Source organism: Lacerta agilis, chromosome 1 (genome assembly GCF_009819535.1).
Source record: "Lacerta agilis isolate rLacAgi1 chromosome 1, rLacAgi1.pri, whole genome shotgun sequence".
Classification (NCBI taxonomy): Eukaryota; Metazoa; Chordata; class Lepidosauria; order Squamata; family Lacertidae; genus Lacerta; species Lacerta agilis.
Genome location: NC_046312.1, coordinates 40,133,853 through 40,161,218, shown reverse-complemented (window position 1 = coordinate 40,161,218; position 27,366 = coordinate 40,133,853). Strand labels below are relative to the sequence as shown.

The window sequence follows — 27,366 nt, the reverse complement described above, 5'->3', positions numbered from 1 at the left end:
GAGAAGCTTCTTTGCATCTGACACGCCTTGAGAAGAATAAGAGAACATTGAGTTACAGAAACTTGCATTTTGGGATTGTTAACTGCTGGCGAGTGGGGTGGGGTGGGGATTTTCCGAAAAAAGAAAAAAAAAGCTGCATGCTCTTTTTAAAGTAGTGCTGCCTCTATGTACTGTTCTAATTAAAAACAAACAAATAGATCTTCAGGATCTATAATGGAGTGAGGCATCCGCAGAACCTGTATTCCCTTGCCTCCAGAGTAAAACAATAGGATCATACCTCAGTCCAGGGGGCCTTTTTTGAAGATCCCAGTTCTTGCAAATGGCAGGGATGCACCTGTGCCTCATTGCTGGCATCCACTTTCATAATAAAGCACTACTGGCAAAATGGACTTCACACACCCGTCACTGCCTTGTTGGCCATTCTTGGCTGAAACTACATGGAACTCACTTGGGCCACTGTCGGGTTTATAGGCCTGAAACTCTCTGCGGCAAGTTTTTAAACTCTTTGAGTTGGGAACTCTGTGCAGCACTTTGGAATAAGGATAAATGCGTTTTTCAAAAACATTTCAGCATTGCAATGGGTTTATGAATAATCAAAATTGTGTTTTAATTTAAAACAACAAATGCAAACAACTCACGGAAAGGAGAAATATTTGTTTCAGATAATTAAGTTAAAAAGAAGGAAGGAAGGAACCTGGGAGTTTTTTTGCACAGGATTCCTGGAACATACAGACATATTTTACAACAAGCTCTCCCCACAATATTTCAAGTTTTTTGTTGCTGTTTTTACACGTTTTCATGTGTTTACCAACTTGGTGGATTGTGTAAGGGCAGATTATGAGGCAGTAGAAGTGACACCTGACCCCCCCCCAACCTACCCCTCCCCACTTTCCAGAACTCCTTCCCAAATGTATCACAAAACTGAATTCCAGTTATGTTACAACTATGCTCCACACAGTAACACACATAATACAACCTAAACTAATTGGTGCCAACTGATCTGGACATTACACAGATAAGACTTAACCATATAAAATTTCTGCATCAACCTTAGATAAGAATATTAGAAGTGGTCCACCTACATCCAGGAGATTATAGAACCATGAGCACACATTTAAACTCTGTTCCATGCATTTCCCCTATTCTCAACAACATAGGAGGTAGGTAGAGTCTTAACATTCTCACTGGCAAAACAAACATTGTTCAGTGGAATGGGAGAGCGTCAACATTTTATTGACCTTGCTACAGAATTCAGAGCTGGTGAAAAACACCACCCAGCAGCTGCCTCAAAGCCGTATCCTTGGTCAAGTCCAGTGTACTTAGAGGGGCATTGATATAAGCAAACTGAAGTTCTTATCTGGACAACCCTTGTGCTGCCTTCTACTTCCAGTCTTTGCTGGAGAAGGCACTACGTTTACATGCCATGGAGTTTCAAGCATCAGGTTCCAGCATCTCTGGAGAAATGTCTGCCATGAAGCACTGCTTGCCAGCTGGTGTAAGGTTGTGAAATGACAGACCACTCTTAAGGTTTGAAAAGCCATAGGCCCCATATTAGTCCCTACTGTAGAAAGAAAGAAAGAAAAATGATTTGAAAGGAAACAAGGTAGAAGAGCCTTTTGTAACAGGATCGGGTAGCCCATACATGAGATGAGATGATTGTTTTAGGGAAGCCCATTGCCAAGCTTGTGCCATCCAGATGTTTTGGACCCCATCTCTCATCAGCCCCAGCCATCACTGTCCAAATCATCTGAAGGGCACCAAGTTGGAGAAGCCTGTTTTCAGGTTAAAGTAAGGATGTCTACCTTCAAATGTGTTTTAAAGAACAAATGCCATCCTGCGAGAGGAATGTTCTTCCAGTTCAGTCAGTAGATGAAGTCTGGAGGTTGGCAGGTATGTACAAATCAAGTTGCGAGAATCTTCTTTACAAACACCAAACATACTCCTGAAATAGGAACTATCCCAGAAGCTTCACAATATATATATTAAGACTTGTACGAGTCCAGCTTTTGATTGTCTTCAGCAATGAAAAAGAGAAAAAGTTTAAACATTAAAAAGCAGCTAAAGATGGTGAAAATTCCCTCTCGCATCTCGGAAAGGACACTGACATGTTCCAAGACATGTTCGCAGGGCTAGGCTGCCCTTGATCTGATAACTCCAAGAGAAAGGCTGCATTCAAACACTATGATATACTAGGTGCTTCTTAAGTTTGGGGTCAGCAGGTGGAGGTCCGTTTCCTATACCGCTGAATAAGGGGCACCAGGCACTCTGGAAGTCCCGTCTGAAGCAAAAAGGGGTGATCAAGGAGTTCTTGGGCTGTTGCTCGTTCTAACGGGTCTCGTGTTAACATCCTTTCCAAGAAGTCTCTTAAAACTGGAGATGTCTGTGAAAACAGAACAATTCAGATGAGCCATTTCAGAGCAGGAGGGTGGATGAAGGGGCAGTATACACATTTAATAAACAACTAGTAGTAGTAGAAGAAGAAGAGTTTGGATTTGATATCCCGCTTTATCACTACCCAAAGGAGTCCCAAAGCGGCTAACGTTCTCCTTTCCCTTCCTCCCCCACAAAAAACACTCTGTGAGGTGAGTGGGGCTGAGAGACTTCAAAGAAGTGTGACTAGCCCAAGGTCACCCAGCAGCTGCATGTGGAGGAGCAGAGACGCGAACCCGGTTCACCAGATTACGAGTCTACCGCTCTTAACCACTACACCACACTGGCTCTTAAGGACATATTTAAATATACAGACTCTACAAATGATGCTTGTGTGGAGAAAGTCCTCCCCTGTGTTGTTTCAGGTGATCGTGTAGAACTCTTTGATAACATGATCTAAGCAAAAAGTGGAACCAATGGGCTCGGGAAGCATTTTACTAGCAGCCTTGGTCAGGTCCAGAGTTTGATTTAAGATGCAATGGTGTTCATAAACCTTTTATTGTGAGAGACATTTCTTGTATCAGCCACTAGATGTCAGCACCAGCCTATAGAACCAACAGCTGAAATCAATACCTCTTCTTGCGAACGCTTCAAGTTGCATTTTTCCGGGTTAGGAACGCAGCAAACCTGGAAGTTTTTACTTCCAGGTTTTGCCACACGCACAGAAGCGCAGCTCTGGTTGCAGACTTTTCAGGGTGCGAACGGCACTCTGGAACGGATCGTGTTCGCAACCAGAGGTACCACTGTACTAACTTCTTGATTCTGAGTCTGAACAAATCTCAAGTAGTCAGTATAAAAGGTGGGATACATAGACACAAAGGATGCAACTATCATAAAGCAACAGCCCAATTGTACTTGGGTTCTATGGCCCAATTTTCAGGGATCAGGAGCTGCACTTAAATGTTCTCCATGGCAGTTTCAAATATCACAAGATCCTTCAACATGGAAAGAAATTCCACACGGGGAAAAATAGGTCAAACAAATCCACTTATATTACCTTGCATGCTAATAGCATGTGCCTTTGTTTCACTGTTCAGATCTGCTACATAAGACGTATGTGAGATTATCATAAGCAACCACCTATACTGGTTTTTTCATGCCTTTCAGTGTACAACCAGGTGCTACGAAGTACCTGGCTGTGACGTTTCTTACAAACTGACTAACCTTATGAGAATTCTTTATTTTGGGAGGAGGGCTGTCACGGAGCCTCTTCATTGCTTGGACTGGAGAATCACTGAAATAAGGAGGTTCTCCGTCCACCATCTCGATCACCATGATTCCCAAAGACCAGATGTCTACCTGCAGAAGCAAAATATTGCATCAGTACAGATGGCCTGTAGAAATATACCCATGGTCCTCTGGCATTTACAGAACTTCTTACCTGTGAAACAGACTAGCAAAGAGGTAATGGGGGGCCTTATATCAGCAAAAAAACCTGAAAGGCCAAATCAGTAGTGGGAAACCTGTGGCTGCCCAGATGTTGTTGGACTCCAACACCCATTATACCTGACTTGGGTAGACTGGTAGACTGGCACTGGCTGGAGCTGATGGGAGTTGGAGTCCAAAAACAGCTGGTTTCCCCCCTGGGATAACTAAAAGGACTCATCCAACCTCCAAATTATAGCACAAAAGCATTTTTTCATAATGTTCCTCTTAGGATTGTCATTACCTTTCCTCTTTGCTTTTACACACAAACTCACACTCATCCAAAACTTCCAAATTCTGCTAAATAATAATAATAATAATAATAATAATAATTAATCATATTTTGTTAAATAGGAAAGTTGCCTATTTCCATGTTTTATTCTGGATTTGTGGGCTTGACTTTGCTACTTTTAGACTTCCAAAGCTGTGAGAACAGTTTTATATTCATGCTAACCTTTCCCTGGGGTGGAGATGTAAGTGCTGCTGGAATTAACGCAAAAGCAACATAATCCAGATTCTTGGATCCTACCATCAAGCACGGTTCCCATCATGGTGGGCCACACACTTCACAAGTAACAACGAAGCAGAGAGCAGGAAACACTGAGGCATGCTAGGTCAGATACACCTATGTATGTCAAGGCATTGGTTTCAGAAAGCATCGTAAACCAGGTTTAAACATATGTCCTGCTCATTTGCTGCCTCTTTTGCAGTCCAGGAATGATAGTTACCTCTGTGGTGTATGGAGACCTTGAAATAACTTCCGGAGCCATCCAGTACGGTGTCCCCACTAAGGACTTCCTTTTGGGGACGTCCTTACTGATTTGAGCACAGAAGCCAAAGTCTGAGAGTTTCACCTATCCCAAAGAAGCAAAACGTTACCCTAAAGTTACCAGGAAAATAAAATGGGGCAAATGGGCAAATAAAGCAGGTTGTAGGAAAACATGGAGGTAGCCTGGGTCCAAGGATGCCAACTTGAATGGTGGGGTGGGGTGGTGACAGGTAAAACCCACCCCACATAATCACAAGACACATCACATGCACACCATTTGAATAGCAATGCCCATCAACTTGGGGGGGGGGGAGGCAGCCTCCTCAAATATTTTATTGGGAGGGCTGAAGGGACCTCAGTCCCTAGGAGTTAGTTTCTATGCCTGGGTTGCAGGTGTAGGAGGTGTAAAGGGGGCAAAAAGTGAACATATGAAACTACAGTCAAACCTGCGTTGTCGAACGTAATCCGTTCCAGAAGCCTGTTCAGCTTCCGAAATGTTCAACAACTGAGGCGTGGCTTCTGGTTTGTAGCAAGAGCTTCTTGTACTCAAGCAGAAGCTGTGTCAGACGTTCGACTTCCAAAAAACGTTTGAAAACCAGAGCATTTACTCTGGTTTTTGGCATTCGGGAACCAAAAATTTCCAAAACGGAGCCGTTTGGGAACCGAGGTTTGACTGTACTTTATAGAGTCAAACCCTTGGCTAGCCTAGTGCTGTCTGTGCTGAGCAGCAGGAGATTACCTCAGGCAAAAGCAGGGGTAGTCAACCTGGTGCCCTCCAGATGTGGACTAAAAAGCCCATCAGCTCCATGCAGCTTGGCAATAAATAATAATAATAATAATAATAATAATAATAATAATAATAATAATAATAATAATTTATTTCTACCCCTCCCATCTGGCTGGGTTTCCCCAGCCACTCTGGGCGGCTTTCAACAGAACATTAAAAACAGAATAAAACTTCAAACATTAAAAACTTCCCTAAACAGGGCTGCCAGGGATCATGGGAGTTGTAGCCCAAGACGTCTGGAGCTTCATCACATTGGCTGCCCCTGGGCAAAAGTCTTGCCCAAACTGCTGCCTGAGGAACATACTAGATAAGACATCATCTATGAGATTTTTTAAAAAATGCCCAGGCAATTGCTAAAGGTCAAGTGGGGCATGAGAGGCCTGGTCCGATTGGGACCCTGCTGCAGAGGGAATGGAGCTTCAACCTTTGGCCTGACCCCTCCTGCTGGGGTTCAAATCTGGACTGGGCCCTCTGCTGCCCACTATTTTCTTGGCAGTGGGGGGAGTCCCCACTTGCTCCAATGGGAGGTGTGTGCCCCACACCACGCAGGTCCAGAAGACCCAATCTGGATGGGGAACAGAGGGAGGCAAAGAGTTAAAGCCCCCTAATCCCACCACATACACTGGGTTCTTGATCTGGATGCCCCCCCAAAGGTGCTTGCAATTTACTTTTTAAAGCCATTTGCAATGGCTAATTCATGTGGGACGGATGCCCACCGTGGGCCTGAAATCTATCTTAAACTACGGAATGAATTTGTGACTTTCAGTGCACAAAACTTGCTATGGCACAGGGGAGCTGGAGAGAGAGCTTTGCAAAGAGTTGTCAGGGAGGAGAGAGAAGAGACCAAACTGCAAAGGAATTACGGTATTACCCTTCCGTCAAGGGTCAGGAGAATGGAGTCACTCTTAATGTCTCTGTGAATCACACCTTCGGAATGCAGGTAAGCCAGCGCCTGCAGGACTGACTCACACACTGTAGCAATTTGCTCTTCATTCAGCCTGAAACAAGAAGCAAAAGTAAAAAATTAAAAAAATCGGAAGTTATTTTCTTTCATAGAGCAGAAGCAATTAAATATCCAATTATGTTTGACGGCATGAGATTTAAGTGAACTTCCTGTTCCGTCCAGAGTATTGGAGCCTGTAATGGAATGGTGGTAGCCGCAACCATTGATCTAGAAAAGGATTACCGGTAGACAAATCCATGAAGAATGGGGCCTGCAGTGACTAGAATAGCTATGTGGAAGTTTCATATACAAAAGATGCTTGCAGAATTCCAGAATTTTGTGGGAAGAATTTATAGATTCATAGAATTGAAGACTGAGGATCATCTAGTGCAGGGGTCAGTAACCTTTTTCAGCCGTGGGCCGGTCCACCATCCCTCAGACCATGTGGTGAGCTGGACTATATTTTGGAGAAAAAAAATATGAACGAATTCCTATGCCCCATAAATAACCCAGAGATGCATTTTAAATAAAAGCACACATTCTACTCATGTAAAAACACGCTGATTCCCGGACCATCCATGGGCCGGACTGAGAAGGCGATTGGGCCGGATCCGGCCCCCGAGGCCTTAGGTTGCCTACCCCTGATCTAGTGCAACCCCCTAATATGCAGGAATATGCAGTTGTTCCATACAGGGATCAATCCTGCAACCTTGGCATTATCAGCACCATGCTCTAACCAACAGAGCTATCCATAATTAAAGCGAATTAAAGTGCTCTGTGGCCCTAACACAACAAATGCACTGTAAAAAAATGATTTTTGGGGGGGAGGAGGGGGAGGAAAGTAGAGAAACGCACTGAAAAGTGTGGGATGAACAAATGATTAATGAAAGACATATACTGTAAACACCCCCACAAGGAAATCAGGCTGAATGCTCATTGTCGTATAACCTCCCCTCGAATAAACGGGAACAAATGCTCAATAAAGGCAAGACATAGGCCAACCGCCATGTAAGTTTTGCGCAAGCAAACCAGGTTGGGGCCAGCATGCTGGAGTCACACAATGTCATCTTTATACGTTGCACCAGCGGGAAACCACCAATGTAGAATTTATCAGTAAATCTAACACTGTAGAACTTGATCTCAACAAATCCTGGGAGTGGGCAGCTTGCGACAGAAAGTTAATTGTCCCTCTTTGTGTTTTTATTTACATTACTGATCTTGCTAGGCCAGGGGTGGCCAACTCCCAAGAGACTGTGATCTACTTTCAGAATTAAAATCTGGCAGTGATCTACCCCTGTTTTTTTGGGTTCAGCTCAAAGTTGTTGATCTTTTTTGGGATGAGGTTTCTGGTTCCTCTGCCCCTTCGAAATCCAGCTTGCACTTCTGGGAGTTCTCGGTCCACATACTGCTTAAGCCTGCCTTGTAGAATTTTAAGTTTGGACCTACACAATTGGTTTGGACCTACACAATTGTGTTTATTGGACTGCGTTCTTATTTATCCTCACAGTGGCCAATCAGATGCCTATGAGAAGCAACAGCACACAACCTATTTGTGCTCTCCTGCAACTGGTATTCAGAGGAATATGCTGCCACTGACAGTGAAGATAACACACAGATACCAGGGCCAGTAGTTCTTGATAGCCCCATGGTCCATGAATTTGTCTTATGCTCTGATGGAAGCTATCATATATTTATTACATTTGTATCCTGCCTTTCCTCAAGTATCTCGAGCCAATTTACATGGTTCTTCGTCATTCTACTCTTACAACAACCCACTGAGATTGATCAGGCTGAGAGACGGTGACTGGCCCAAGGTTGGGTATGTTTAGCCTGGATAAGAGGAGATTGAGAGGGGATAGGATAGCCATCTTCAAATATCTAAAGGGCTGTCACATGGAAGAGGGAGCAAGCATGTTTTCTCCTGCTCCAGAGGGTAGGATGGTGAACCCAAACTAATGACTCCAGGTAACAAGAAGGGAGATTCCAACTAAACATCAGGAAGAACTTTCTGATGGTAAGAGCCGTTTGACAGTGGAGCACTGGAACAGTCTCCCTCGGGAGGTTGTTAAGCAGAGGTTGGATGGCCATCTGTCATGGATGCTTTAGTTGAGATTCCTGCATTGCAGGGGGTTGGACTAGATGACCCTCCGGGACTCTTCCAATTCTATAGTTCTATGATTCTATGATATTTTAGGCAGGAAGGGAGGGAAGAAATGTGTTGTTTTAACCTACCTGATTTGGGACAGAATATCCGTGAGGGCTCCTCCCTGGAGAAATTCCATCAGCACCCAGAGCTCATCACCAACCAGATAGCTTTTGTACATCTCCACCACGTTGTCATGTTGGTAGTCTCTCATTATCACCACCTGAGAAAGATGCAGATAAACATGGAACCGAGGCTTGCACCCAGTGCAGTGCAAAGTAACTATCAGTGCAAGGATTTCTGTGTGTGCAATGGGACTTTCCATCGGATGCAGTTTGCACAAAGCAAACTGGATCACCAAACGATGCAATCGCACAACATCAAAGATAAACCCCAAACATTTACATCCCAAGCGCTGCAGACCAATGGTCTGCCTGGAGTATTCACAGTCTTCATTCATCTCCCTACTCTATACTAGCTACTACCACCCTCTTTTGTAATCTGGCCCATATTCTCTTTGTCGACTGCCTTTAGAAATACAGGGCTGGTTCCAGTTAGGCATGTTTTAGTCCCATTGAAATCAATAGGGCAATTTAGTCATGTCTAACTCAAGTCCCTTTGATTTCAGTGGACTAAAGCTCGGTTAACTTAAATCTGGATCCACCCACCCCATTCAGTATTCCTTGCCATCCCATTCATCTCTTCCCTCATCTAGTTACCTCATTGAAAAGGAGCTCTCGTCGCTGCTGCTTCCGCAAGTCCATCATCTTCACTGCCACCTGCCGTCCAGAATGCTTCTCGCGTGCAATGCAGACAATACCTGTAGACCCCTCCCCAATCTTAACATAGTTTTCCAGCATCGTCCTGGGGTCGCCTTGGTCCACCACCATCCTCAAAGCAGCTTTGAACTGCTCGTGAGTTACGACAACCGGATCCTCACTAGATGGCTGGGCTTTCGAGTCCAAGGGAAGGTGGAGGTTGCTGGAGCTGGTTTGGGTGTGTCTGTTCCGGGGGGACCCTGCGGGTGACGGCCGGCCTGGAGGGAGGGCCGCTGCAGTCTCTGTGGTCGGGGATTTCTGAGGGGTCCCAGCTTCTGAAATACGAGCATACTCTGGCGCTGGCTGGTCCGAGGGAAGGGACTGGGATTTGGCGGCAGGGCTGTGCGGTGAACCCCAGTGCTGTGGTGGCCGGAAGAAAGGACTGGGCTATAGGAGAGCAGGAGAAAATGGCATTATTGGGAGGGCTATCAACTCAGTTTTACAAAATCTCAGTCCATCACTCAAATGAATTTCTGTTGAATTGTTAATTGCTTAGGGTACAATCTGAACCTGCTTTGCCCTGGGATGGAGGGCACGGGAGTGGACCCTGGTCCAGCCCTGCCAGGTTCCACTGGCCCCTGCCTGTGGAGTGATGCAAAGCTCTTCATCACACCAGCTGAATGGGCAGACAAGCAGGAGTGTCACTGGCCTGAGCCCCATGGTTGGTAGCCAGCAAAAAGCCACAAGTGGGGTGTTCTGAGGGCGAGGAGGGGCTGATCCCAAGCAAGCCCCCATGCCCAATGCATCAGGCCAGGTCACAGCACTTTGCTTATCTCTCCCTTTCCACTGTGGTTGGCATGCACAGCAAGACCAGGGGAGTTCTGTGACCTTGTGTGATGTCCACAGGGGAGTCAGATTCTCTTGCTCCTCTCAAATTTGAATAATCAAAAACTATACCCAAGGCTGTTTCAGGATGAACTACATGAAGTTTGTAATAGCGACAAACAAGCCCAAATGGTCCTTAGCTTACTGGTTGCGATTTCTTTGGTGTGAAACAAATTGCAACCTCTTGTTTCAGATGTAACACTAAGTCAGCAGTTTGTTTCCTTTCCACGCTAGCAGGGATGAGTGAAAAGGCTCAGACAGGTACATTCACAGGAAACTATTAAGTATGGTTTACCATGACATGTGAATGAGGTCAATGATTTACAGTGACACCCACACCAAATGTACACATCTCTATCAAGCAAAGTGCTGGTTATGCTTGGAAAGGGGAGATTTGTGTTTTCCAAGGCACCTTTCTAATGTGCTGCAAACCTCCTGAAAAACTGGTTTGGTGATGACGGAAGTACAAGGGGAAATGCTTGTTGTAGACACCCAAAGAAGGCTAAGAACATGCCCCCACCCCTTGAAAACAAGTTTTCTGTGTTGTATGCAAGAACACTCACAATGCCTTAAAAAACATAGTTGCTCAGTTTTATTTGTTAAAGCTAGTTGACTTTTCAAAACATGCACACTGGAAACTTAAACAATTTGATTCCATGTAACAAAACATTTCACACTTCTAGTATCTGTATGACAACAAATCAATCAGTCATTAGCTCTCTCTCCCCCCCAAAAAAACCCAACATTATCTGTTCTTCAAGGCAGCAACCAAACAAAACAACAACAAAAAAGAACAACTCTAAGCATACTCTTAAAAATTAAGTGATAGACCTCTCTTTGCCTGAGATCTGCAAGAGCCAATGCTAGCCAGGGTATCTATCCCCACCCCCATCCATAAAAAGTGAATAAATACCTTTGGCCACTTTGTAAACGGATCCAAGATTGATGAAAAGTGCTCTATTAAGAACCCAACTGAAGATGCAGTGAGAGATTCAAGTAAGAAAATGTAATTACCCAAATTGGAACATTGGCCATAATACCATTGCTTTCTTGGGGGAAATGCCCAGAAAGTTTCAATAAATGTAAGTGATCCTCGTGTCACTGGCACAGCAACTTGCAGTAGTACAGCATTAATGCTTTCATTGCATTGGTTTTGGGTTATTTCAAAAGAAGTTAGATTCCTTTCCTGAAGAATACAAGAATCCCCCAGGCCACTACTGAACAGAACCAGCCTGTTCTGAACAGAACAGGCCACTACTGAACACAACATAAGCCCAACCTAAGGGGAAAGGAGTTCTAAAAGATCAGCAGTTTGCTACAGCTTGGCTTTAAACACCTAAATCAGGGGTCCCCAAACTAAGGCCCAGGGGCCGGATGCAGCCCAATCGCCTTCTAAATCAGGCCCGCGGACGGTCCAGGAACCAGAGTGTTTTTACATGAGTAGAATGTGTCCTTTTATTTAAAATGCATCTCTGGATTATTTGTGGGGCATAGGAATTCGTTCTTTTTTCCCCTTTCCAAAATATAGTCTGGCCCCCCACAAGGTCTGAGGGACAGTGGACTGGCCCCCTGCTGAAAAAGTTTGCTGACCCCTAACCTAAATTAAGAGAGAGCAGCATGAGATGAATGTTGTTGCTATCATTTATATTTATATCCCATCCCACTTTTTCTCCAAGTAGTTCAGGGTGGTGTAGATGGGGGATTACTTCGTTTTATAATCACAACCACCCTGTGAGGTAGGCCCAGTTGAGAAAATATGGGTTTCATGGCTTGAAATCTCTCAGGATATGGACCCGTGAAGTGGCACCCAAGACACAGACACACCGGAAAGCAGTGTCTGTGGGGATTAAAGAAACACATCCACTGTGGGCCCAGACTGAGTTGCTGGCTTCTTTTTCTAGGTTCAAATGCTGTTCTTATTAAGTAGCTGGAAGTCAGTGGCCTTAACCTTAAGGGGGTGTGGCTTTGACAAGCTAATATGTAATATAAAAGAGAGGAGAGGAAGTTTTCCTGTTTTCCCAGCACCTATACTCCACCTTGACTGTACATAGTGAACTATCTAAGATAAGCTTTTATTTTTTAACCTATTGACCTCTGTGGGTACACACACACAGGGAAATGCAAATTTATTTTGCTTAGTAACACATTGTGGTTTGGGGACACACACACACAAAGTTACAAGTAACTGCCTGTTGAAAATTACTTTCCCGTCTTCTACCTGCACCACCCTTCCATTCCAGCTCAGACATGTTCCTGGAGGAAAGGTGTTTTCAAACCTCCAGCTTTGTTTTACAGATGTGTTTTATGTAACCTAGAGCACCCAAAAAAGAGAGGTGCCATTGCTCACAGAGGCCTTCCTTCCTAATGATTAGACCAAATATCCATTCTCCATGTCAAGCTTTCTAAAAACACACACACACACACACACACACACACACACACACACAAGAAGCCATGTGCCTAGAAAAACATAGAAATTTGTTCTTTTTTGTTTATTTTAAATGTGTATAGGCTGCACAAAGTTCTCTGAAGGCAGAGAGCAGCACTATGAACATAAAAGCTCATTATCGTATTATAAACTTTCTATTTAAAAAATAAAATACACAAAGTAAGCAGACATACTTTGAAATATAATCCAGGCAGTAGAAACACTTTGCTAGCATCATAGAATCACATAATTGTATAGCTGGGTCCAATAAAAGTACATCAGTTAAAAGGTGCTCGAAAGAGAAAGGTTTTTAAAGTATTTATGAATGCCAAGTTTGAAGTGGCCAACCATGCATCATCACTTGGAATATAGCTCACCCCTGAAATGACCTGTCCCTCCTGCTATCAGTCTAAGAAGTCTTGGCTCCATAATGTGGAGGGCCCTCAGGCAAGACACCCTCTGTGGGGCCCCCTCCCTCAGTGACTTGATCTCCTTACTGTCTAGGGATGGAGGAGAAAATAGATCAGTTCACACTGAAAGATGAACCCACCTAATTCTTACCTTCTGAAACGATATGCGAACTGAAATACCTTTCAAAATCTATGCTTCTCCAAATTTTGCAATGCAGTTCTCCAGGCAAGTCGTGTGAACAAAAAGATACATACCAGTGGGCATATAAATCTACATATTAGTGAAAATAATATAATCCTATATAAAAAGGAGTTATATTAGGTAATGTGCAAATTGGGCAAAATTACATACAAATATGGCTATACAGTCAAACCTTGGTTCTCGAACAGCTCCATTTTCTAAAGTTTCCGCTCCCAAACGCAGAAAACCCGGAAGTAAATGTTCCGGTTTTCGAGCGTTTTTTGGAACCTGAACGTCTTGCACTCAAGCGGAAGCCGCGCCTCGATTGTCAAACGTTTCGGAAGTCGGACGGTCTTCTGGAAAGAGATTACATTCGACAACCAAGGTTTGACTGTACAGTCATACCTCGGGTTACGGCCACTTCAGGCTGCACGTTTTCGGGTTGCACACTGCGCCGAACCCGGAAGTACCGGAACAGGTTACTTCTGGGTTCGGTGCTTCGTGCATGCAAAGAAGTACTAAATCGTGCTTCGCGCATGTGCAGAAGCGGCAAATCTCAACCTGCGCTTGCGTAGATGCAGTGCTGCGGGTTACGGATGCTGCGGGTTGCGAACGCGCCTCCCGCATGGATCGCATTCGCAACCCGAGCGTCCACTGTATTAGCAAAAATAACTGATGATGAATTTTCATAAGGACTTTAAAGTAACACACAAATTCCTGTGGAAAGCTGAAATTGGAAAAATGAGAAACTGAGAGAAACTGAAACTGACAGAGTCACCAATTCCTACTTGTGTCATCCATGCCGTTTTGCTCATACAGAATGAGAAACCAGCAGAGGCCTCAAGGTGCTCTGCAAACACCCTTTGGGGAAAGAGTGGCAACACTGCAATCTAGGTCAAGTTAAAATGGGCTGCAGCCTGACTCGCTTACTACTTGCAATCTGCTCTCGCTGAGCAACCACAGTGTGTGTCATCCTCTTGCATTTATGAATATGTTCTGAGTCAGCCATAACTCAACACACTTTCAGCTGAGCTTCCTCCTCTTGGCTGGCCCAGAACAAACGTGGTTAGTCAATAGCAGCAACCAGCTGACACTGCAGGAGTCATGCACAACCAGCTTCCAAAGAATTCACAGCATTAACGGCTGAACTGGTTTTTAATCCTGGATGTCTGAAAGCACCATTCAGAATCAGATTGAGGAAGGGAAATCCAGGAGGGCCATTTTTAAAATTACAGGCATCCCCCCACCCCACCCCATTCTCACACATTCTACTCACGCACAACCATGTATATGTGAAGTGCCAGAAAATAATGAAATAAATAGAATCATATCAGGAAGTGGTGTGAGACCGAAGAGTCCTTGTGACTGGTGAGGAGATGCTCCTAGAGTTCAAAAAAGACATCAGTGAGGGCAGAGGAAGCCCCAAAGAGGCCAGAGGTGCAGGGGAGCTTTGTTTAGGCTGCTCAGCCTCTCCGCCTAACAGCTGATGTGCAATAACACAGGGAACTCCGTTTTGGATTTTGTTCTGGCATCTGGCGTAAACTGAAAGTGATTACTGAAGAAATCCTGTAAATCATGAGCTATGCTCAGGTTGATTTAATACGGAGAAGAGATGGAACTAGAATTGTAACTAAGGCATTTAATTTCATAAAAGCCGCTTTGGTAAAAGTAAAAAAAAAGCCATTGGCACAGAGTTTGTGTGAGATGGGAGACATCAGGAAGGGCAAGGATCTGTGTGGGGCCAAAGGAGATATGCATGCAGTCACAGGAATCCTGCCTCCAGGTCAGGGGTTCTCAAGCTTTCTATCTTCAGGTGAGACCGTGGAAAATTACTGAGGCCCACCAGCCACACAATGACAGTGCAGGGGCAAAGCCCATCAGAAAGTGGCAGATGGAGACAGCATTTGGCATATCCACCTATCAATGACTAGCATAATTTTCCATGGATATCAAATCAACCTTTGATAACTTCTTTACCACAGCATTTTCCTTGCTGCGAAGAGTTCCATAGCTCAACTTTCCTCAAGCTACTACAGATGTTGGCTCTGGAGGTATTGTGAACTCAGCCTCTCCAATTTAGACAGAATTTGCTGATCCAGAGTCTCTACATGGAGAAGGCTTTTTCTTTTATATTTTTCCCTTCCCACTCCTACTTGCTTCTCTAAGTATTTTCACCTATCTCTTGTAGTTTCTTATCCCATTCTCTTTTCACACTCAACTCATGCCTTACTTTCAGCACAAGCACCCCCGCCTGCCAGTTTTTTTTCATCCCTCCCTCCAGTCCTTCTTCATTCATTTCTTCCTACTGTAACAACTTTCCTGTCTTGTTCCCTTCCTTTGTATTCCCAGATTATTTGCTATATATATAAATAAATAAACTAATTAATATAATATAATAATAAAAAATATGACTGGGTTGCTTGGGGCAGAGCAGGCCAGGAAGGAAGCAGACAATCACACTGAAGCCCACTGGTGGGTCCCAGCCCACAGCTTAAGAACCACTGATCTACCATTTTATTTTCTTAAACAAATGCAACCTTGAGAGCTTATGTGAATGAATGGCCATTCAAAGGCAGGGGTGTGATAAAGGAGCTGCATTCACCATATTTCCAACGGGTATTTTCTCACTCAAAATTCAGCCCCAATTATGATTTTCTCCCCATGAGAAGAATAATAGGCAGTCTCAGATTCAGGAAAATCTGGGTCTTTAGTACACAAAGATCAAATTTCATTGCATTTCCGTATCGTCATGAGGCCTAGAAACATACGTTTTGAAGAAAAGTGGAGAGTCCAAGGACTAGCTGTGTAGCGGTCCAGAGTAATGGAGAGTCGAAGACCTGATACTATTCTGCAGCAGGGTCCCTGTCTCCAGCGTCCTACAGCCACTCAATGAGCATGAAAGGGGAGCTTTTTAGTCACTTCATGCTCCAAAGCTAATCATCTAGGTACACGGAAAGCATACAGTGCTCCAGTTTCAAAAGAATGGTGTGCAAGTTCTGCTCCATACAATAGAACTTCACAGAAAACACAACTTAAGTCCCTCCCAAAGAGGATGCTGGAGCTCCAAATCATTTGCCCACATATGTGCACAGAAAACAGTAGATCTGGCTAAAAGGCAAAACATGGAGATCTGCACTGATTGGTGCAATGCATCCCTAATTATAGCTATTGTATAATTATAAGATTACTGTATAATCCAGGAAAGTTGTATGATCTTAGAACGGAGCATGGGTGTGACCACCATGAATTCGCCACTACACTACTGCCAAGGACAATGACATTGACAAGCAGATTACGATGATTGCAGACATAGATCTGCTTGTTTGTCTTGGCTCCCTTGACAGTTGTACTGTGGGCAACAAGAGGAGATACAGTTTGCCAAAGAATATACCAGCATATATTGTGCATGCTCTGTGGATTGTGTTGATGGTGTAACATCAGTGCAAATCTAGGCCAATAGCTGCTCCATAATGCAAGCATAAGCCCTGGCCTGACATTAACCTTGAACTATTAGAAGCCATATTGACTTTCAGAACTGTACTTGGAAGGAAACTGTAAAGCTGGAAAGGCACAAAATAAACATACCTTTATGTTTCAGGCTCTCAGGCACAAAATAAACATACCTTTATCTGCTGGCTGTTTCCAATCTTGTTTGAGGCGCTGGACGAGGGGAACACACTTCTCAAGATCCTCCTCTTCAAGCTGTTGTCTCTCGATTTGGAGCCAGGGCTGCCTTCCCCGGGCGGCCTTGAATTAGCTTGGCTCCCCTGGCTAGGCTGAGCGTAGTGCTCTTCTGAGCTCCATCCCCTTCCAGCATCTTCACTGTTTGCCTCAGGAACCGGGATGTATTGCTGGCGCTGAAAACCTGAGGAGAGTGGGATAAAGCGGCTGTTTGCGCCCTGGAATTCTGAAGGGCCAAGAGACTGCGCTTTCATTACGAGGCCATTGGAGTGAGCCTGTCCGTCCAATGCAGGTTTATAATCTGGCCATAAAGTCTGCCGTCTCGAGGACTTGCTCCCACCATTGCAGTTGAGGTAGTTTCCGTATTTGTCTGCCCAGTCTGGTTCCGCACACTGTAGGTACATGTCAGTGGGTCCATCTTCTCCCAGAAGCCCCAGTGACTGGGCTCTTCTCCTGCTCGTGGGACTTTTCCCCCTCAGGGTATTTGAACTGATGAGGGAAAGCTTCTGGATGTCATTGAGTATCCCAGAGATATATCCTTCCACTTCAAATGTACTGGCTCTCACAACCGTCTAACACAAAACAAACAAAAGCTATGTTAATGTTCTGTGGTCACCTGTTCAGGCATTCTCAGAAGATTCATTCAGAAGATTCTCAGGCATTTTGACACTATTGAGTGTGTAACTTGAACCTACCTCTCACCGGAATTAGAGATTTATGGGGTGAAGCACATTCTGCTTTACATGCATACATACATATGCTGTGAAGCGCCTTGAGATCTAGAGATGAAGGATGGTATACAAATTTAATAAAGATTACATACAAAATTTTATTTGTATGCCACTTTTCCACAGTTCAAACCATGCTCAAGGCAGCTTACAACATAAAAATATACATAACTACATGACAAAAGTAGTCATAAACAATAAATAAAACACTTAAAATACACAAGCAAGCTGAACAATTGCCACATAAATCACAAGATCTAAAATAAAGATATAAAAATCGAGAGCAACAACTCCCGCACAACAAAAACACCAAACAACACCCCAGCCCAAGTCTCTGTTCAGCACCCTGGTTTTTGTAGCCAGAGTCCGTCAGGGCCCTGCCCTCCCAGGTAGGTGGAAAACGCCTGCAAGACTGGAAGCAGGTCTTCCAGGACTCACAGCCAAGATGGTCATCTACTGTGTGATGCTGAACTTGAATTGGAAAAAGGCTTGGTGCTACCCACAAACAGACTTAACATGGCAAGGTGCTGAGAAATATATGTCATGCAAAGCCACCGCCCCCCACGCCTCAGATAGACTGTTAGGATTACTGCTCCCTGTTTGCAGTCATGGGATTGTTGTCTATCACATGATGGTGTATGTTTTCATTCCACAGTGTGGGAAGTGACGGAGACAGGAGGTTTTGGTATTACTGTGTTCCGTGAAGTGGGACTATTGTCCTTTGTTCTTTTTCTCTTTGCTGTCTGATGAGAAAGATGAAGGAGCTAAGTCAGAATGCTCCGAGTGTATTATTTGTAAATAAATGTAGATTAGCCAAAATGCTGAGCTATTGAGTCTGTTACATGAACTGCCAATACTCTGCAGGATCGTAAGTGTGCTGATGCCTCTTGGTATCAGTCGCTGTGATGTTCAGGCTGAAGAAAGCTTTTGAAGCTCCCGAATGACTGACCAGGAGGGAGAGAACTTGCCAGTCGGGCATGTGTCTCTGCCAGGGTCCTACACGAGAGTAGGACGATCCTAACATCAACAGTACATTTGTGCCTCCTGCCATTTGTTTTTGATTGCCAGTTGTTTTTAAAACTGGAGCCATGTTCAGTTATTGACAAACACACAACAATAGTTGCATTAATTGAAGGGGGGGAGATGCACTGATTCAGCTCCCACCATTTCACCCTGCAGCAGCTCCAACCAAAGTCTTGCTCATGCATTAAGGACATATATCTAGCAGTACATCCTGCAGGTCTCCTTTGACCCATGGAGATCCTTCAGGAGATTTTGGCATAGGCGCAAGGTGAATGCAGCCATCCCCACTCTGGTCACTAACTCACATTTTTGACAACAATGGAATAGGGGTAATATCTGAGGCTCCATTCAAGCAATCATAGGGCTGAGGGAGCGGGGCTTGTTTCAATCTGTGCAGACAATATGGGAAGGGAAGAGTTTGGAGTTAAGCCCACAGTAAATGCACACATGATGTACCAGTTATTTGGATACAATCCACAGTCTTGTCCTATCTGCCTGCTACCCCTTACTGAGTGATGTATTGAAATGCTGTGGGGGAAATCATCTGCAATACTAAATCTATAATAATGATAGCTTTATGTTCTCACCGACCAACTCGCCCACAGTAAGAAACTGGCTCCATTCTGAGACAAATCATATTGTGACCATGTGCAAATAATGTTGATTCTGGAACGCGCACACGCGCGCGCGCACACACACACACACACGTCTCTCCATCCCAGACGCCTGCCCCTCCCACACCTTATCTACCTTGCAGCTTAGCCAACTCATTTACTTAGGAAGTAAGAAGCTTAAGAATCTATTAACTAACACCATCTATTTCACCACAGGGAGGCACGATACAATACCCATGCCTTCTCCTGGCACCATACCCAATCCATATGGGGGGGGGGACTTCCCCTGGAGTGAGAAGAGAATTTCTTCCCTTTGCTAACATCTCTGCAGTGCCTTCATAAAACACAAGCTGAATTAACTGCAGCAGTCAAAACAGTAGCTTCTCCTGACTACTGACTCCCTTACTCATGTAAGGATGGAGTTCACTGTAATAGATAAAAATATGGTAGAGGACTACCAGAGAGCATTCACATATGCATATGTGCTACTACTCAGGTCAGGAAGGCCTGATCCATCCATCCGGGTTTAAGCCAATCCTATGACCCAATCATAATTACCTCTTTCCTCTCTCTCTCTCTACCTATTCTGGCTGGTGGTAGCGATTCTAAAATAGGCAGAGAAAAGCTCGAACAAATATGCTGCCCTATCAGGAACATGGGAATCTGCACTAGGACTAGGATGTTCTTCTCTCCACTTCTGCCATGGAAATGCATCCATCTACTTGTGCAGGCACGCATATGTGCTCTTCTGCTTTTTGTCAACAGTCTGACTTGCTCTGTCAGCCACCCAGCTGGCTCAGGAGATGGGCCCTGGCAGATGGGCTGGGCTTCTTGCTCTGTATGTGGTGATAATTTAATTTTTAAAAAAGAGTTGTGGGGAGGAAATGGCTGAAACAAACACTCAGGTCAAGGAGCCCACTCAACAGTGATTGCTTGGCCTCTTCAGTCTCTCTCAAACAATAATCTCCCATATTCATAATTTCTGGGTTACTGCAACAGAACGGGCTTCAAGATAGTTTGCTTCACACATGCTTTCCCAAGATGGAATGAGATTATATCTAGGCAGTTAAAGAAAAATAAAGGACAACATCAATTCAGAAGTGACATTAAGAGTGCCCAGACAGGAAAGAGAAAAGGGCTCCTATACCATTGAAAGTTGTTGCTAATGTATTAATCACAAAAAAAACTGTTTTGAAAAACCAACATCTAAAACCATATAAAACAGACACCCATGGCAAACATCCAACTGAGAAAGCCTGTTGGAGCAAAGATGTCTTCAATTGTTTCCGGAAAGTGTGGATAGTGGGTGCCTGTTCTATCTCAACAGGAAGAGTGTTCCACAGAAAAGGGACAGTCACTAAATAGGCCATTGAGTCCAGCTTCCTGTTCTCATGGGATCTGACCAGCAAGAGCCCTCTCCCCTACTGTAGTGTCCAGCAACTGGCATTCAGAAGCATTGCTGCCTCCAACTGTGAAGGCAGAGCAAAGCCATCATGGCTAGTAGCCATTGATAGCCCTCTCCTCCGTGAGTTGGTCTAATTCTTTTTTAAAAGCCATCCAAGTTGGTGGCCATCACCTCCTCTTGTGGGAGCCAGTTCCATAGTTTAACTATGCATTGCATAAAAAATTACTTTCTTTTATCTGTCCCAAATCTTCCAACACTCAGCTTCATTGGGTAGCCACAAGTTGCGTATAAGAGAAAAAGGAAGAACTTCTCTAGCCACTTACTCCATGCCATGCATAATTTTATAAACTTCTATCATGTCACCTCTTATTTGCCTTCTCTAAACTATAAAATCCCACACCTTGCAACCATTCTTTGTAAGGGAAGTTGCTACATCCCCTCCGTATCTGACAAACTGAAATGCAAAGGAGGGACTATTTAATTCAGATTCCAGATGATTGGGGAGAGTTCAGATATTTCATCCTCACCTTCATAGGCTGAAGCTGCACCCGGGTGATCCTTGAAGGGTCTACAACAGGTTTGGGCCGCCTCAGTGTGTCCAAGATATTCTGCCATTGCAGAGGCAGGCCAATAAATTTCCCCTCCTTTGGATCAAACGAGGTGTGCACACGGTGCTCAAAGTTCTGTGGAGCAGAGATCTCGGGGCGTTTCTTCTTTTTCTTGCGGAACATCGTGCCTGGATGAGAAAGATAAAATAAGCTGATTTATTTATTTTTGGACCACAATACAAGAAGCTAGTCACACGTTCCAACTGTAAGGCTCAGTTGGAGATCCACATTCCCCATGCAGGGCTTTCTCTCTTTTCAGATTTCAGTTTGCCTGCACAGCTCTTCAACTTCACAAGGAGCTCTCCTGAGCCTGCTCACTACCACAGTTGGGATATTTTTGCTCTGAATTTGGGTCAGAGGCAGAGCATGAATTCAGTAGGAATAATGTCTACTGTAGCAGCCACAGACTTTTCTGGCAATATTTGCATTATGCATCACACTTCAGTGTCACGCTTACTAACATGATCACATTCCATATTGTTCATCGCAGTCATCACTGCTAATACCATAGCTCCAAGCAAAAATATGTACCACGTATTCTGAATGTATTCTTTGCCATCCTGCCCTATTTTCTGGGGTCAGCGCAGTCCGTAATAGCTGGATGGTTATAATACTGCACTACTGTGACATGCTGACTTCAGAGGGAAGTTCATTTTGTCTGCAAACTACATCACAGTGCCCACATAAGAGCCTACATTTAATTAATGAACAGGTTTAAAAATGGACAAGATTCAAATGTTGCTCATGAATGATGTAGAGCAGCCATTCCTTCTCTGAAGACAGTTGGGAACCCAAAACACAAGCATCTAAATGGTAAAGACAAAGGGGGTGATGATTAAAGGTAACCTGATTTTCACATAAAATAAAATAATAATAATAATAATAATAATAATAATAATAATAATAATAATAATAATACTTTATTTATTTATACCCGCCCTCCCTGGCCAAAACCGGGCTCAGAACGGCTATCATGAAATGTATAACACATTAACATAAAATCAGGCAATCAATTAAAATACATCCTAAAATCAGATCAGGGTCAGAATAAAATCCAATCAGATGGCAACCCGCAGATTAGGGATGGGACCTTAAATGCTCATCAGGCCCAACTGTGCTGAACTTATATGAGCCTGTGAGAAAAATTGGGAGGCCACTTTCATGCAAGTTCTTATGAAAGGGGAGAGGGAATCAGACTGAACCCCCACCAAAGGCCTGGCGGAACAGCTCCATCTTGCACTAAACCATGGTTTAGTGTGAACACACCGGTTCCTGCAGAGGAGATCACAGCAGCTGAGTTCCTCCCCCAGATCTGCAGCTGCCATGCTGCCCAAGGTAAGCCATGGTTTGGCTTAGTGTGATATCCAAACCTGGGTTTCTGGCTTTCTCTTGCTCCAGCTGCAGTGGCAGACCATGGGGTCTAAAATTTCAGCAGTACCCTGTGTGACACCAACATTCATACACACACACGCGCGCGGCTCCCGTGCTCCATTCTCCCAGTGCCACCGAACCAACCAAAATACCCTAAATCTGCTTCTGCCAGCTGTAACCAAGGTAGTCCACAAGCTGTATTATGGTGGTTTATAGGGCGAGAAGCACAGCAGCCACGATCTATCTAGAAATCCACACATTTAGCCAAACCATACAACCATTCAGTCACATGCAAACCGAGCCTTTACCAGATTACCTTAAAAGGAAAACTGCTGAACTAGCAAACAGTGTGTGAGACGAGCTGGCTACTCTGATCAGCAAGCTGGTTGATAAATTCTAGCTCATCTATGTACCTGTCCAATGTACATCAAACCTACAGAATGACACACACCTGCCCAGGTTTGCATTCATCTAGATTTCAGAGTGTCCAGACACAGTGCTGGCACTACTGGGTTATCCTACTTTACATTGTCCCCATGTAAAGCAGTACATTATGGTACCATACTGCACACATACACATAGATATACACACAAGAACATATGCCCTGTTCTTCTGTTGAAAAACGGTTTCCAGAGTAAACTGCCCTGAGACCTGCTGGTATAGGGCGGTATATAAATTCAATAAATAAAATAACAACAACAACAACAACAATTTACAAAGATCAGTAATAAGACAGTCCCTGTTCTCAGGTTTGCAATCTAAAAGATACAACATAAAAGGAAGATGGAGGGAGGAGGATATAAGCAAACGTAGGTACCAGTTTTTAGTTATTAATTCTTCTAATGACCAGTTGGAATGATCAAGCAGAGGGCAGTTCATAACACTTTTGGCTTCTTCCTTTTTGCTATAGGTCACTCATGCTTCCACTTCTCCATTGTATCCAAAGTTCCCCAGAGGTTCCTGTCTATTCTTTAGCTTTCTGCAAAATACAAACAAAAATGGTGTGATGTCCCAGGGGTTCCCTAAAAGGCCCTGGCTCCTACCTGTCCACCAAGTCTAGACTTCCCCTTAAGTCCTCCCCAAATACACAGCTGCCTCCACCTACTGAGTTAAGCTCTACTTTTATTCATGATTACATGCATACCTCACTTTTTCTCCCAGGAGCTCAAAGTGACATAAATGCTTCTCTTTCTCTCTATTTTATCCGCACAATCACCCTCTGAGGCAGGTTAGGCCGAGAGATAGTGACGGACACAAAGTTATCCCATGGGCTTCATGCATGAGTCAGGATTTTAACTCTGGTCTCCCAGGTCCAGTACTCTAACTGCTACACCACAGGAAGATTATTCTTTTATACAATTCACTATATAAGCCAAAGCCATTGCATGGGGTGAGATATGCTACCCTATATTCCCCCAAACAACCAAAAGACATTCAGAAATGTAAAGCGGTTAAACATATTTATTTATAGAAAACAACACCCAGAAGAACAAATACAAAACAAGGAACAATGGTTCTGTTTAGCCTAACACGCTGACTCCCTCCTGGAAAAGCTATTCTGACTACCAGCCTTTGAAGTAGTCCTCTCTCTCTTTTCCTGTTCCCACTCAACAGCTCCTCTCTCTCTCTCTCTCTCTCTCTCTCTCTCTCTGCCCAACTGTCTCCTAACTGTCCTTCTCGAGAGATGGAGAGTATCTGTCACTCATGACTCCACTCGCCATTCCATGACACACAAACACACCTGCTGTCACTCATTCTTCTGATAACACTTCTCCTTTCAAATAACTACCTGAATTTGGTGCTTCATGACAACAAACAGAGGACGATTTTGGTATAAATAGCAACATGCATTTTGGATATGCTCACTGCTTACTTATTACTCCCATCAGGAGGGGTGTCATCTTGAATAAAATATTGGGAAGGGGGCAGGTAAGCCTTGCCCCACATAATTGATCACATGCACACCATTTGAACCGCAATGCCCTTCAACTGCGGGGGAGGGGGCTCAAATATTTTATTGCGGGGGCCAAAAGGACCTCGGCCCCTAGGGTTGGTTCCTATGCCAATTAGTAAGAAACAAAAGGAAGATAGGAATAAAACTCAATAAGTGGGGGTGTCAATGCTCTTAAAAACATCACAGTAGTTCCCTCAGATATACTCCCAGTTAGTGAGGCAATCCATGAGGTAGAGATTGTTCCAAAAGAGTAATTTTGACTACTGTCAACAGCTTCTCCTGGGTTAAAGCTGGCAATTGGTTCATTGTGGGCGGGAAAGATTGAAGGCTAAGCTTATAGTGTCGACCCTTTAAACAAAAAAATGAGTCCCCGCTCCTATGTCTAAGGATGATATATGCCTAGCAATGTTGCTGGTAGCAACAGGAGGATGCCAAGGCATCATGAAGCTTCCATCAATAAAAATGAGCTACTAAATGAAAGTGAGTTAGCCAGGAGTCATAGGAAGAGATCAGGAAGTTGTGCCCTTGATATTAAACAAGTGTCTCAGCTGTCAAGAGAGTATGAATAATACCTATCATTATCTTGACAAATAGTCTGATGTAGGAAGTAATGAGATTGTCATCTAAAACATTGTCATCTACACCATTGTCCCCAAAGTCGAGTCAGCTGTGGTCCCCCAAGCTATTTTCAATATAGCCATAATTGTAAAAAAAGGGGGGAAACCACCACCTCCTAATACCTTGGGCATTGAAAGCAGAGTGGCAAGCCAACCAAATGTGCCCTTCAACATCCAACCTCAGCAGAAAATAAGAACAAACAACATAATTAACAGACTCAGTAATTTTGTGATCTTGCTACTTTAAACTTTGCTCTTCCTTTTTCTCCTCACTGGTTATTCCCTTGGAGCCACTCCCAAACCAATGGCCTGTGCACAGAAGGTGAAATTATGAACCACACTAATGCCACCTTAGCGTGGGAAATTGTGTGACATGTAGTCAAGTTACAGTCAGCCTTTTTGCCAACAGATTGCAATTGTCTCTTGCGTGACACATTCAAGGCAGCCCACAGACATGAGACTAACAGTACTACCCCTATGCATATTTACTCAGAAGTCCAATGAGTCGAAAGAGCCTTACTCCCACGTAAGTGGGTATAACATTGCAATCTCAATGGCTGTGGATTCCAGCAATAGCAGCCATTGCTAGAATCTAATGGTGACTATGGCCAGAACACAGGAAGTTGCCTTATAATGAGCCCAGACCATTGACCCATTTAGCTCAGTATTTTCAACACTGGTGGGCAGCAGCTCTCCATAGGCATCTGCTTGGCCAGTGTGAGAGCAGAATGCTGGCCCAGACGGGCCACTGGTCTGATCCAGCAAGGCTCTTCTGATGTTCTTATCTTACATTTGGCTCATCCACCTGCACCAGCCTAGTGAATTTCTATAACTTTCCCCCCAACTTGCTGCCATGCCTCATTCAAAACATGCATTTGAAACTTCCTTCATTCTCAAGACAAAAGATCAGCCAGTGACCAACATGCTAATGTTTCTCCAGATTCCCTTGGGCTCCAACTAATTTTAAGGTTCTTTGGATCCTGGACCATTTCCTTCTTCCTTCCCCACACCCCCAAAACAACGCTTGAGTAATTTCGGATGCTTTGAAAAGAAATGAACGAAGGAACCATGGGCATGATGAGCAGAAACAAGCAACAGCGTTCTTCTATGACTCAAAGTCTTCTTGAGTTATGGACTAAACACTTTCACACTGCAGTTGTGGTCTGGAACTCTTGGCCAGCTCTCAAGCACACACCCACAAAGACTGCCAGAATCTAACCACAATTTCCCCCCCCCCCAAAAAAAACACCCAAGTAAGGCAATTACACCTGCAGATGCAACAGTTACCTGGCTCAGAGAGACACATGGGCACCTTCAATAGCAGACACATATTTGCTCACAAGTACTGGGGATGATGAAAACTGCATCAAATTTTGCATTCATAACACCTCAGGTTTCCTAGCAGCATTTGCGTTTTATTCCCACCAGCTATCTTAGACCACAGCCTCATACCAGACAGGTGGACATGGTTTAAAAGGTCAGACTAGCAAGATTGCTGGGAGGGGGAGAGACCCACCATGCACAAAAAAAAACTGATTTTAAAGAGAGAAATCCTCCTGTTTCAGTTTTAATAGCCTGCTTACATTTTGCATTTTGCTGAAGCCACACTGTTCTCGTGCATTACAGTTCTGCTGCCAGCACTCCTGGAGCGTATTTGCATTTCTCCCCCCACCCACCCCCTTTTAATATAAAATAATAATAATACAAAAAGCCTAAATCAAACACTTTTTGAGCTGGTAGAAAAAGAACACACAAGAGCAATTTTAATTCACAACTGGATTTGGACCTGGTAAGTAAATGTAAAAATGCATACCTGAGGCTTAAGCAATTAGAGAAGGTTTGACATAGAGCCTGTACTTCCAAGACACTGACATTTCAGTAACATGCTAGTCTTTAGTCTCTGCTGCCCCCCCAACCCCCTTTTAGTGCTCACATCTGTACTGAGAGAACAGCCACCAGCGGAAATAATCAGTCCCTGCCATAAAGGAAAAGGCGCTCGAGACTGAGATTCTCTGCACGATCCATCCCTGCTGCCCGGGAGCCACGTCAAGATTTTTTCAACTCCGGATATAGCTTTTTCATAGATAATACAATCCCAAAGGCTGTCACATCTCCCAGTGACTGCGAGGAAAAAGCACAGCCGGCAGATTCAGAGCAAGAGGGAGGAGGGACCAGCTGGGAAGGAGGGGCGAGGCAAGAGGGAAG

The 27,366-nt window shown here is 44.1% G+C and overlaps 1 protein-coding gene across 1 annotated transcript; it reads right to left on the bottom strand.

The window, feature by feature from the left end:
- Positions 1–582: 582 nt before the first annotated feature.
- PAK6 (p21 (RAC1) activated kinase 6) lies at positions 583–27,366 on the bottom strand. The gene is made up of 9 exons (XM_033145125.1): positions 27,095–27,366; positions 21,138–21,346; positions 16,783–17,412; positions 9,217–9,702; positions 8,587–8,720; positions 6,283–6,409; positions 4,584–4,709; positions 3,595–3,729; positions 583–2,380 (listed from the first exon to the last, which is right to left on the bottom strand). Exons 1-9 carry the CDS (start codon positions 27,141–27,143, stop codon positions 2,213–2,215), a joined length of 2,064 nt encoding a protein of 687 aa, XP_033001016.1. The 5' UTR covers positions 27,144–27,366; the 3' UTR covers positions 583–2,212.